General features: G+C 38.1%; 1 protein-coding gene across 2 annotated transcripts; it reads left to right on the top strand.

Moving 5' to 3' along the window:
- Nucleotides 1–2,125: 2,125 nt before the first annotated feature.
- Nucleotides 2,126–14,080, top strand: fzr1b (fizzy/cell division cycle 20 related 1b). Of its 2 annotated transcripts, none has more exons than XM_079612189.1 (15): nucleotides 2,126–2,400; nucleotides 2,912–3,056; nucleotides 4,299–4,400; nucleotides 4,534–4,597; nucleotides 5,207–5,334; nucleotides 5,496–5,572; nucleotides 6,128–6,233; nucleotides 7,623–7,700; nucleotides 7,784–7,849; nucleotides 7,948–8,050; nucleotides 8,530–8,711; nucleotides 10,639–10,872; nucleotides 10,954–11,058; nucleotides 13,430–13,522; nucleotides 13,603–14,080. In XM_079612189.1, exons 2-15 carry the CDS (start codon nucleotides 2,982–2,984, stop codon nucleotides 13,642–13,644), a joined length of 1,455 nt encoding a protein of 484 aa, XP_079468315.1. In that variant the 5' UTR covers nucleotides 2,126–2,400; nucleotides 2,912–2,981; the 3' UTR covers nucleotides 13,645–14,080. The 2 variants fall into 2 exon arrangements, with proteins under 2 accessions (XP_079468315.1, XP_079468316.1); XM_079612190.1 differs by having other exon boundaries at nucleotides 2,163–2,400; nucleotides 6,128–6,255.
- The last annotated feature ends 111 nt before the right edge of the window (nucleotides 14,081–14,191 follow it).

Here is a 14,191-nt window from a genome sequence, read left to right as displayed (position 1 = left end):
TGTTGAAGTTTAGTTACCATTGTGATGAGTAATTGTGAGTATTGGAGTATTTTTATTTGCATTAACTAATTAAAAACATCCACTTATTTGCTCATTTTAAATAAAATACGAAGTTTTAAATATGAATGAAAATGATACTTTTCATTTTCATTCGGATGCAAATGTTGTACATTCACAATGGGTTTGAATTTTTTAAATACAGGAATACACTGTTTGTTTGTTTCTGCATATTATATTTCGATTTGAATTAGGAAACAAAATGGCTCCGTGTCCCGCGTTAAAAAAAATGGTTATGCACAGCTTCACATCAAAACAACTATAGCTGTTCACTAGGGGTTATTCTACAGCAACAGGCTCTGCCACTGCTTGTCTCGAGGAGCCGTGCTGCCAGTGCCTGCTGTGATGGGAAACTCTTATTTTTCCCTCGTGCCATCTCATTATCCATACATACGCAGCCTGTTTACATCACTAGGCAGGCCTGGACTTACTTACATATCCAGTGATTGGCAAAATGGCAGGGTGGTAATTCTCTCTAATCAAATGAGCTTTAATGGTTTATAGCAGGGCTCTCCAAACTCGGTCCTGGAGGGCCACTGTCCTGCAGAGTTTAGCTAATTGTGTTTAATTGGGGTTGGAGCTAAACTCTGCAGGACAGTGGCCCTTCAGGACCGAGTTTACACCTTTATAAATCACTAAAGCTCATTTGATTAGAGAGAACTTTCAGCGCTGGAGCTTCATGATCCTCGCTGTTGTCTTGATTTAAACACTTCAAACTCATGAAGTCATCCAAAGACTTCAGTCTTCATGCAGTGAAAGAAAATATGGGGTTTTCACCCAAAAAATTGGCAGACACAGTGAGTTAATCAAATTCTCCTCCGGTCTTGACCCCGTGGAGGTCTGTGTGTTCCTCTGGACACCAAACAGCTGGACAGACACTGGCTAGAGGATCAACCATGTGACAGGGACCCTGCGGCTCTAGTGTCGAATCATTCAGATGAGCTGATGCTTCCTGACCCGAAACACAACCAAAACCTTCATACTGCATCATCTCCTCCTGCTCTGTTAAATGCTTCTTTTTTGTGAGTGTGTGTGACTAGTTTGAAAGGATTTCATCACCTTGCAGTGCAAGATTTAAAAAACAGACTGTGGTTATGCACAAAATATATAAGCATTCATGCATTCACGGGGCACAATCAAGCTTCCGGATTTCTCATTACCCGTAAAAAACAAACAGTTAAAGCTTTACAGAACCAAATTGAACAACAATGTAACTATTTACGAAATGGTTAAATCCCATCTTCTCACCACATCTCAACAACAACTGTTTTATGTGTGTTAGGCCTTGAAGGCTATACTGTTGGCCAGGTTTTCCACAATACAAAGTCATAAGCAAAAAAGACCTTTGACTTTGACCTATATGTTTCATATGGTGAAATTTGATTATCGTGCAAAAGTTCATTTATTTCAGTTATTTAACTTAAAAGGTGAAACTAATATATTATATAGACTCATTACATGCAAAGTGAGATATTTCAAATTCTAGCCTTTATTTGTTATAATTTTGATGATTATGGCTTACAGCTATGAAAACCTTTTCACAATATTCTAATTTTGAATTTGGGGTTTTCATAAGCTGTAGGACTAGTTGTAGCATAATCATCAAAATTATAACAAATAAAGGCTTGAAATATCTCACTTTGCATGTAATGCCAGCCCAGTGCACCGCTAAGTGACTTAAACTTTTTGTCTTTGTCTTTCTTATCTTTTGTAGAAGATGGAGAGAGAACCCCTGCAAGTAGGGAGTGAAACACAACGCTTTCCTTTCTTTCCTTCACTCCCTCTCTTCTCGTCTCTCCTTCTTTCTCTTTCCACCTTCTTCGTTGTGAAGTAGCACATCCCTTCAACACAGAAATCTCACACACATGGCCATGTAGGATAGGTCACTCTCTCGATGGCACATGAGTTCTGGTAACAGGTCTGAGAAAACATGCATCCATCTTCTGCTTAGAAACCTTGTAAAAAATTAAATACAGTTACCTGAGATTGACCAGTACACAGTTTGAAGAGTTAAATGTGTGTAGTATTAGATTTAGTGTTAAATAGCCTGTCCTCCTCTCCTCTCACTGCGCCTCTACTGGACGTGCGCGGAATTACACTCTTTCACCTCACAGCTGATTTGCTCGCCATCTTGACATGAACATAAACATTGATACCCTCTGCTCAATGATCGTACTATTATCTCCAAAGACCGAACAATTTACAGCACATTACCAAAACAGCCTTAATCCTTTGTTGCAGCATCGGGAAAATCGAACTAACGTTAGATGTTTAGGAAACCATTGCGCACGTAGCTGAACACACATGTCAGTATAATGTGGGGTTCCTGAGCACTTGGCTAAGGTAAGGTGGTTTTCTTTTCTAATACGAGGTTTCAGGGTCTTCTACATCTATTAAACTAGGAAAAACGTTGTTATCGTGTCATCATGTAAGATGTAAATCTTCATTTAGCTCAGCGCTGTCAGCGAGCTGCCATGGCAACTGATCACATACGCGTGTTTACAACCCTCCTGCTGGCATTATGCGCTCTTTCCTCTATTAACACTCGGTCTTTTTAATAAAAACATCATGAATTACTTAAAAACGTGTGCTTTTAGATTGCTGATATGGTTAATGTGGTGTTATGCTTGTCATCTAGCAGGTCTTGTAATGACTTGAATTGAAATCATTTTTAATAAACCAGGTCAGAAACCAGTTCAGGTGACAATCAAAAGGTGATGAATTGATATGACAGACGTTTTATTGATGAGGGGTTGACACTTACTGACAGCTGTCATTGGAGCAGATGTTTAGAAAATAAGTAAAGCATTATGATTGAGTGTTATCAATCATGCATTCATCATTTTTTCTGTAGGGATGGGAGACCTTGGAGGACCCCCATCTGCAGACTGATGGAGAGAGTGTAGATGTAGTTTACAGTAGAAATGGACCAGGACTATGAAAGACGCCTGTTAAGGCAAATCAACCACCAGAACGTCCCAGAGGGCCACCCGTCCAAGGTAAGCATTTTTTTTACATTTAGACTTTTTTTTCTAAATTTGTGAGCAAAAAGAAAGAAGAGAAAACACTCACACACACACACACACACACACACACACACACACACACACACACACACACACACACACACACACACACACACACACACACACACACACACACACACGCCATATTTCTAATAAGATTTGTATGGAAGCTTGTTTTCAAAGTGTAAAAGGGATTTGTAATTTTTTTCAAAGTTATAAAGATTTGTTTTTATTGTTTTCTAAAGTTTTTATAAAAAAAATATATTAATGGACATTTTTAAAATGGTTTCTCCTGAAATCATTTTTAGATAAAATTGAAAGATTCTATATAATTGTTATTGTTACTATTGTTGTTATTCTTATATATTAATGTTTTTGTATATTGTTTGTTTTTTAAAGACACATTTTTTTTAATTATTGTTAACTGTATTGAAATGATATATATATAAAAAATGAAATATGGTTGATTTAGCCATGAATAGAGCCATTGCTGCTGATATGGCATTTAATCATAAATAAATAAAATTACCGCATGGCACAAGCTGATTGGCCTCTGCTGATCCTGCAGCCAATGAGATTGCTTGCTCAACATTTAAATAGCCTGGTTCAGTGTTTGCTGTAGGCTAGTCCTGTATCGCGCTATCAGAGTTCCTCTGAACCCCTCCACCTCCCCCAGCTCCACCTGCCTAGATCTGTTACGGGATTTTTGTCTGTCTATTTATGCAGCAGCAGCATATCTTACATGTGTTGATTTAGTTCAGTTCAGGTCAATGTTGCAAAGTTCATCAATTATGTAAAGAGTTTAATTCCGCTGTAAAGCAGCTCTACAGACGGCCATAGTGTCAGTATTCATCTCAGCTCAGTTCAGTGTTTATTTAATGTCGATGCTACAATATTACTGTTATCCAGCTCAATTTAGTTTTTCAATTGTGTCCTCATCTTATAGCGCCAGTACAACTGAATCAGTCAAACTAATGAATATTAATTGTCTTTTAAACCCCAGTTTGGTATGTGATACTACGATTAGATCTAGAATATTAAGAAATATATTTTGTTTGTTTTTTGCACCTGAAAAATAAGTTCCAGAGACTTTTTTAATTCCACTTTTGATTTGTACTAAATGTGTGCATTAAAGAGAGAAAAATGGTATTTAGCTAAACATAAATGTTACACATGATGATTGTCTGTTCCAGTTATGTATTACTGTGTGTGCAGTCAGGGTATGCAGCATGCAGTCCAGTTACGGTGAAATCAGGGGACAGGTTTATCCCCACGCGTGCCGGGAGCAACTGGAGCATAAACTTCCACTATGCCAATGTAAGTTCCCATTCATCTGACCAGTTTACACTGATCCACAGTAAAAAAAAAAAAAAAGAATGATAGATTAAAGCCAGTGCATTATTGTCTTTGCACCGCTATAAACACGTTCATATTTGCTTTATGTTTGTAGGAGAACTGTTGGACACCCAATCAGAATCAGCGGGCGAAGGATGCTAGTACAGACACAGGGAAAGGTGAAGTCATTCTGCATCATCTTTTGTAAAGCAATTTTCATAGTTAAAAACAATCCCAAAGTGCTAGACAGTGAAACAATATGTATATAATTCAGTCATGAAACTGTAGATGGTACTTTACATGCAGTCTCCAAGCAATCACATCAGTACCTCAAGGCACAAGCTGATTGGCCTCTGCTGATCCTGCAGCCAATTAGATTGCTTGCTGCGATAGTCTATCCGTGCCTATAGTCATCTGTCAAATGCGTCTTCCTTCTCCATGATCATAAGTTTGAGTCCTTTCAATGTAAAAGTCTTCTCTACTGACTGACTCACTCATAAAGACAGTCTTTGCCGCCATGTATCGGCGAAATAATGTATGTAACTTCTGTTGCTGTTTACAGTCAGGGACTATTTTTTCCAGCGGAAGGAAGGCATTTATTGATTTTACTTCATGAAAGTTGCATAGATACATATTTTTCGGCTTTAATAGTTGTATTGTGTGGTAACCGTTTTATAAAAGCAATAAGGTACTCGTGAATAAGTGACTTATACAGCACAGCCTCTCGTACCTTATTGCTTACATATATAAGAAGAAAATAACAATAAAAGCATTATTGTGTTTTACAGATGCTGTGGCGTATGCTGCACTGCTAAGGAATGAGCTGTTGGGAGCAGGAATCGAAACCGTGCCTGATCCTCACACCGATGACCGTCGACACACCATCCTCACACAGGACACACACAGCCTCTTCAGGGTGAGTTTACATGACAGATCCATTTGCCATGTAAAAAGCTCACTGGAGAAGCATGTTTGTCTTCTGCATGTTGTTTGCTCGTTCTCACATTTGAAAACTTACTTATATAAGTTTTAGAACTTGAGTCTTGTTGTATAACTTGTTTTTCTTGTGTCTCTCAGTACACCATCCTCACAAAGAGAGTGCCTTTTGACAATGAAATCTCCCCCTATTCCCTCTCTCCTCTCAGTAACAAAAGGTATCATTCTTCTTTAACCTCTGCGTTAATTCAAAATATAATTGAGCTGATGATCATTTTTTTATGTTTGCACTGCAAACTCATTTACTTGAAACGAAAAAAACACATAAAATGTTTAGAAATGTATATCGAATTAAGTTTATTTTTCTTACCATTTTGGCAATTTGGTTTTGGTAAGTTACAAGATTTAGCGGCCACAAATTAAGACTTACGTAAATCGTGTGCATGATTTAACTAAATTAAGAAATAAGGGAACAAATTAGTTCATTGTGGCCACGATTTACCTAAAATGAGGGAATAAGTTAGTACAACATGGCCTCGATTTAACTAAATGAGAGAATGAGTGAATAAAACAAGGCCGATTCTTTTCCAGATTTTTCCTCTCACATGTCTCCCTACAAAATACAGATTTTTTTTCTTTCTATGTTTATAACAGACTTTTTTGTACATTAATAATTTGATCCACATTATAGACATGCCTGTGAATTTCTATAAAATTTAACTGGGATTAAACAAACCAAATGTGTTCTCAAATTTGTCTTTTTTTGTCTGCAGTCACAAACTATTGCGTTCACCCCGAAAGCCTGCACGCAAGATTTCCAAGATCCCGTTCAAGGTTCTTGATGCCCCAGAGTTGCAGGATGACTTCTACCTCAACCTGGTACACTTCACTTACAAAGCATGTTAGTTCTACAGATATTAAATAAGGGATAGGGGTCTGATAGTGTCACTGTGAAGGTACCGGTACATTATTTTTACTTTCATTTTGCAATAATGACCAGCTGACTGTAAGAAATCGGTTGCCTGGGACAGCTGTCAGTTATATAGTCTGCCTGTCATTATAGAAAACATTTAACTGGAGAATGTGTTCATTGACCAATCAGAAGTCAGAGGTATTTCAGAAAGCTCTTTAAAATACTCTTTTAGCACTATCCAGACCTGACGTGACACAGCGACACACGATAAAATATTCGTTCATCAGAGTTTTTGTCCTAACCAGTCGCGATACGCAACATTTATATTCTAGAAACGGTTTCTGTTTCTGCAATGTTGTGGAATGACCGAAAAAAAATTTATTTCCATAAAATGAATGTACTATATTTTAATTTCTATGTTTTTTATTTAACATTTTGTATTTTTAAGGGGATTTTATGGTACCAGATTATATTTATGGAATAGTTATGATCCATTTATTACCTGTTGACCACTTTTTGAACTATGACATTTTCAACTTTGTAACTCTTGAATGCTTTGGCACACATAAGTTTGGTCTCTTTTTAAAGACGACTCTTGGTAGATTATTGCTGAAGTAAAATAGTTAAAAAGGTAAAACTAAAATAAAGCTATAGAAGTTTAAGTTTATTATTATGAAAAATGCATTTAAAATAAAAAAAATTCTTTAGTGAAATATATATTTAGCAAAACATGTTTTACGCTAAAACTGCGAGAAAATCTAAAAAAGTTGTGATCCAAAATTTGAAGTTGATATCTCATAAAATCAGCTTTCAGTAAGATTTTGTTTGGCCGCAATGCCAAACGTTTCCAATAGATTGTTTCCCATTCGTTTCCAATGTGGTCATTTTTGACCGCCAACAGTACAAGTGTGACTATTTTTTCAGGATCATCTAAACTTTTCAAATCATGTCCATCTTTTTTTTTGCGTGTGATGACATAGCAAGTGCCGAAACCTTTACCAAGTTTCGTTCCATTCCGATGAAGTAAAAAAAAAAAAAAAAAAAAGTAAAATTTTTGACCTAACAGCACCCGAGGGTTAAAAGAATGTAATGCGAGCATATCATTATGCTTGACCTTTATAGCCATACTGAAATCCAAATTGTGTACGTATCCATTTCATTGCGAGTGCAGTGCGCTTGCTGAGAGACTCCGCCCACACGCTGTTCTGATTGGCTGAACGCTGGACTAATCGCTTGCCACTGGAATCTTATCGCACCCCGTCTGGTTAGGACATGGCGTAATTGTGCTATAGTCTCCATAATATACATGTTAACATTTACAGTGTAGTAATTTGACTGAAAATGTTTGTGAACAGGTGGACTGGTCAGCAGGAAATCTCTTGAGTGTTGGTTTGGGGGCTTGTGTTTACCTGTGGAGTGCCTGTACCAGCCAGGTATGAGAGACTTTAAGACGTGATCTGGTCTCTGACTGTCAGTAATGATGAGCGTTTCATTTTACACTTCCAAACTTACACAGGTGACGCGGTTGTGTGACTTATCTGTGGATGGCGACTCTGTGACATCAGTGTGCTGGAATGAGAGGGTCAGCACAATCCTCTTACATGTCATATAAAAATGTCTAACAACTTGTGTGCTTTGTATTTATCCAGGATAATATTGACATCTTTGTCGTTCTCTCAGGGAAGTCTGGTGGCTGTAGGGACCCACAAGGGATTTGTTCAGATTTGGGATGCAGCTGGAGGGAGGAAGTTGACCAGTTTGGAGGGACATTCAGCACGCGTAGGTTTGTGTCATGTGACAATCACTCACTTACCTAACTTTTATTGGTTTAAATGTGGTTCCAAACCCAATAAACGTTCGTTCATCTTCGAAGCATTCACCATATTTGATGTGCTCTATGTATCAATGTTTATATGTAAATAAAGGCCTAATTTAAATATTTTCATCATATAAAGCGATCAAGTCTCTTCAGAAGGCTTTGATTCAACCACTCGATTCATATGGATTTATTTTACGATCTCTTTATGTTTTGAAGCTTCTAGAGTTTTGAGGGACATAAATCTCTCAGATTGCATAATGAATCTCTTCATTTGTGTTCTGTAGATGAACAAAAGTCTTGCGTGTTTGGAACTTTAAATCATTCTCAGAACAATTTATCCGATTTTTAATTTTTTTTTCACTAAGAGAGCTAAGATCTCCGTAAAGAACAAATCATCTTGATATTATAAGAGTTTGAGTCTCACCTCCTCTCGTGTCTCTCAGGAGCGCTTGCGTGGAATGGAGAGCAGCTGTCGTCGGGTAGCCGGGACAGAGTGATTCTACAAAGGGACGTGAGGACACCTCCTCCTGTGGAGAGACGCCTCCAGGGCCACAGGCAGGAAGTGTGTGGCCTCAAGTGGTCACCTGACCACCAGCACCTCGCCTCTGGAGGGAACGATAACAAGGTTAGAATGTCAATTAAACGGGATAATCTGAGACATAATTGAACATGCAAGACGTGACTAAGTTGACTGGGAATATGGTTTGTTCAAAGATTTTAGGTTTGTGTGCATTGCATTCACACCATATTTCACATATTCTTCATATTTTTTTTTACAAAAGTGGGTAACACTTTATTTTACAGTGTCCTTGTTACATGTTGTTACTTTAGTAATAACTATAGATTATGCATAATTACAAGTAACTAACCATAACCAAACCTGAATCCTAAACTATAGTAAGTACATGTAGTTAATTATTAATAATCAGTACTTAAATGTATAATTACACTGTAACAAAGACACATTCAAATAAAGTGTAATCCAAAAGTGTTAAAAGTGTTATAAGTTATTCATGTCAAAACTTCACCAAATCAAAATCATGTGCGAACAAGATGCAGACAATAACTTTTTATGACAAGGAAAGGTTAGTTCAGGTTATAAAATGTCCTGTGGTGTGATTTAAAGTTAAATTATGTAATTTTTTTCTTTTTGTGGACTCTTTTGTGTCATTTGAATCCAATAACAGTAAACATTTTATACGTATACCAATAGGAAAGCTTACTATATCACTCAGAATTGTTCAGAAAGACATTGTGGATGGTGTAAACGGACAAAATTCGGCTTGATTTTTCGTTTTTAGGTTCAGGGGTAGAAAATAGATAAACATCTTGACTATTTGATTTCCACACATGAAACTCCCCTTTTCACTGATCAGTAAACCAAAGATCCTCATATGCCATCAACAGTTCTCTTACTGAATAATAGTCATCCAGCATTTATATATATCAAGGCACAGTTTTATTTTTCTGCTTTCAATACACTATGTAACGTTTGGCCCTCTAGTGGTTAAAAAACAATGCATTTGCATTTTGTGGAAGAGCATTTTTTGGTTGTGCTTGGGCTCTGCGTGACTGCTTATGTTATGAATATGACCCTTATATAATGCTTTACAATGAACTCTGTTAGAGAGCTACATATGGCAGTTTATCCGTTAAATAAAATACCTTACTTGCCTGTTGAGGAATAAGAATGCCATCTCTATGTTACTTTGACAACATTTCAAATCCCTCAGTTCTCACGATCTCCGAAAAACCAAGCCAATGTTGATTCTTGTTTTATTACGAGCTCTGTCGCGTTCTCTTTTTGCCTGCAGACTCTCCTCTGTTCGGCGTTTTAAATGGGTGATTCCCTGGAAGTTCAATATTCACTATACAAGTAAAAGTAGCCGGAGAAACTTTTCTCTCGGCACGGATATGGCGAGACACAAATGGGCGAGTGATGTTTGTACGCAATTTCACTTATAATAGGCTTGCCATAGTGAATCAGGGTACATTTTAGAAGAAGGATTGATGAATGATTATTATCATTATTTAAATTTTAATACATACACATGACCGGAAGAAGCGGGTATAATAAAAGCTCCACTGCTCTCGAGCCGTGTGTCGCACTAGTCTCTCATTAGCAATCACTCCAGCGCCTCGTTCTGCTCCAACGGCTTTCGTAACGTTAATAAATCTAAATACATTACCGGTCATCCATGAATATGATTTCTGCCCGAGTCCCGTCGTATTCTCCACCGGCTGTAGAGGTGAAGACAAAAACTCCCACGACTCCACGAAATCAAGGCGTCATCAAACTACGCCTTTGTTCTTAATAAGCGACCTCTAGTGGTGAAAAATTACATAGTGTGCTTTTAAACCAAAAAACAAATTAACGCAATGTACATGGACCATTTTAGAGCACCGATTTCAGATTTATTATTATTATTAAGAGCCCAACTTGATCAAAATCAAGACGAATTTCTTTGCAAAAGAAATTGAAAAAGAACTAATAAAATTCGGTCTAAATAGCGTGACACAAAAGGAACCTGTGTGTTTTTGCTGTGCTTCAGTTGCTGGTGTGGAACAGCTCGAGCCTGCTCCCCGTGCAGCAGTACAGCGATCACCTGGCGGCTGTGAAGGCCATCGCCTGGTCTCCTCACCAGCACGGCCTGCTGGCCTCGGGAGGGGGAACGGCTGACCGCTGCCTGCGCTTCTGGAACACTCTGACCGGACAGGCACTGCAGAGTACCGACACCGGCTCACAGGTCTGCAACCTGGCCTGGTCCAAACACGCCAACGAGCTGGTAAGAAACGCAACTACAACCTCAGTCACGTCGTGTGTTTTTTTCCCTCCCATGCTGGCTTTCACCATTGATGTCTATTAGGTCAGCACACACGGCTACTCCCAGAACCAGATCCTGGTGTGGAAATACCCATCACTCACCCAGGTAGCCAAGCTCACAGGACATTCGTACCGAGTGCTCTACTTGGTAAGTGTTTTATCGGATCTAATAATCTATTTGAAATAATGTAGAAATGCAATTCATTCGTATTTCGTACATACAGTGACTTTATATACAGACACAAGTCTCAGGGTGAAGCAACTGTCCTTATAATGAAGAAAAAAAGACTAAAAGAATACAATTCTTGAAAGTTTATTAACCCTATAAAGCCTACTATATCATATTTGAACAAATATGAACCATTATCAACATGATCAGAACTTTGCTAAGAAAAACCTGTTGTACACAATCTTCACGTGTTCTTGTGGCACACGTCTTTTTGCTGATTTTTTTTACGTAAGAATATACTTATATTATTAGTAATATTTAAAAACTAAGATATACTGGACTGAAGCAACTTAGGTTTAATGGATTACATACATTAATTTTTATGTTAAAATGTGAGTTTCAAATATGATACATCAGGATTTTGAGGAACATTTAGCAACTGCACCAAATTGCATATTTCTGCTCAGTTTGGAGCTATGAGTAAAATGAAGGTGCATTTTTTCTGAAGTTTTCTGTGCTCCATATTCTCACAATATCACTATATGGGCCACAAAAACCTGATGAATCAAATATGATACTCAACAAAAAACATGCATAATTTTAGTGTTGTTATTAGTTATTAATATTTGGAAAACCAAATCAAAGTCATGTGGTGTGACCAAGATGCAGAAAAAAATCTAACAAACAAGAAATGATGTCATGGAGTGGAGTGACTCTTGCAGACCCTCATGACTGTGTGTCAAGGTCAATAAGTATCTTAAAATATCAGATAATTTAATGTTTTTTTTTGTTGGCAAGGAAATATTAGTTCCTGTTGTAAAATGTCATGCGGTACGACTTCCCAAAAACATAATCTTCATGTATCCATAATACTCTCACCAGCCACTTTATTAGGTACATCTGTTCAGCTGCTCGTTAATACAAATATCTAATCAGCCAATCACATTGCAGCAACTCAATACATTTAGGCATGTAGAGATGGTCAGGATGATCAGAATGGAGAAGAAAGGTGATTTCGGTGACTTTGAACGTGACAGGGTTGTTGGTGCCAGACGAGTATTTCAGAAACTGCTGATCTACTGGGATTTTCACACACAAACATCTCTAGGGTTTACAGAGAATGGTCTGAGAAATATCCAGTGAGCGGCAGTTCTGTGGGTGTAGATGCCGTGTTGATGCCAGAGGTCAGAGGAGAATGGCCAGACTGGTTCAGCTGATAGAAAGACAACAGTAACTCAAATAACCACTCGTGACAACCGAGGTCTGCAGAAGAGCATCTCTGAACATGTTGAACCTTGAAGCAGAAGAGCTACAGCAGCAGAAGACACACCAGTGACTCTCCTGTGAGAGAAGAACAGCAAACTGAGGCTACAATTCACACGGACGATAAAAGATTGACTATAAAAGATTGGAAAAGCGTTGCCTGGTCTGATGAGTCTCGATTTCTGCTACAAACATTCAGATGGTTGGGTCAGAAATTGCCATAAACAACATGAAAGCAGAGATCCATCCCGCCTTGTATCATCGGTTCAGCTGGTGCTGCTGGTGTTGGTTTAATGGTGTGGAGGATATTTTCTTGGCACACTTCGGGTCCCTCAGTACCAATTGAGCATCATTTAAACACCACAGCCTTCCTGAGTTGCTGACCATCTCCATCTCTTTATGACCACAGTGTTTCCATCTTCTGATGGCCACTTCCAGCAGGATAACACACATGTCACAAAGCTCAAATAATCTCAAACTGGTTTATTGAACATGACAATGAGTCACCAAACTCTCCACAGTCACCAGATCTCAATCCAATAGAGCAGCTTTGGGATGTGGAGGACTGAGTGATGCTTTCATGTCAGTGTAGACCAAAGTCTCAGAGGAATGTTTCCAGCATCTTGTTGAATCTCTGCTATGAAGAATAAAGGCAGTTCTGAAGGCAAAAGTGGGTCCAACCCGGTACTAGCAAGGTCTACCTAATAAAGTGGCCAGTGAGTGTGTTTATAAAAAACTATTTATTTTATATTTTAGTCATTCAATTTAAACTTCCTGAAAATGTTAAAAAGGTATTTTAAAATAAGTATTCCTTATGAAATGAACAGAGTATCTTGTATTTTTTCTTAACGTTTCTTATTTTCTTACCTTTTATGTTTAATCGAATCCAATAACAGGGAACATTTTCCAAGTGTACACCAAGCTCACTTCGTCATGGCTGTCTCCGGATCCAGTTTTTAATTATGTGCAAATGACCGACGAAGACAAAAGAGTAATCAAATCTAAGATCTGTAATGTAATAATGTTATCCTGCGTTAATTCAGGGACACACACCAGAAGTGAATGTCCGTGTCTTGGTTGTGTACAGGCGGTGTCTCCGGACGGCGAGGCCATCGTAACCGGGGCAGGAGACGAGACACTGAGGTTCTGGAATGTCTTCAGCAAGACGCGCTGCACCAAGGTCAGGCTGAAGTGTTACGCTCGTCCTGCATCTCAACTGTTGTTACCTGGCCGTTTCACATTCTTTTCGTCTGTTTCCAGGAATCCAAATCAGTGTTGAACCTGTTCACCAGGATACGGTAATTCACAGAAGTCCATCCAATCACGTGAACGAATGAAAGCCTTGAACTCACTCTGTTCTGTGTCCTCGCATCATCTCCAGACCTTCCGACAGAGAGAGAGACCCAAGCACTTCCTCCACTCTTTTTTACTGAGCAGATTTCTGTTTTACCCCATACAAATCGAGTGAGCTTGTTGTTTATGTTAAGATTCAGTCAGTTCTTCTTATTATTGTACATTGTGGATGTCCAAACAGATGTGCTATTGTATAAGTAGAAGTATTAATAGAGAAATGAACCTATATGACCTATATTGTCATTATCATGACAATGGTGCATTGTGCATTGTGCATCATAGTCATGCGGTTATACAGAAATGGCTTATGAAAATTTACATATTTTATATGTGTGTATCAAAACAGATCATGAAATCTGTAAGAAATAAATGCACTTAACACTAATCCTGTGGCTTTTTATGACGAACAGACAAAAAGGTTATATTTACTGTACGTCTAGCAATAGTTGTATGTACTCTATTGTTTAAAAGTTTGGGGTATGTAAGATTTTTTTTT

Source organism: Phoxinus phoxinus (genome assembly GCF_949152265.1).
Source record: "Phoxinus phoxinus genome assembly, chromosome: 5".
Classification (NCBI taxonomy): Eukaryota; Metazoa; Chordata; class Actinopteri; order Cypriniformes; family Leuciscidae; genus Phoxinus; species Phoxinus phoxinus.
This window is presented reverse-complemented; position numbering and strand designations above follow the sequence as displayed.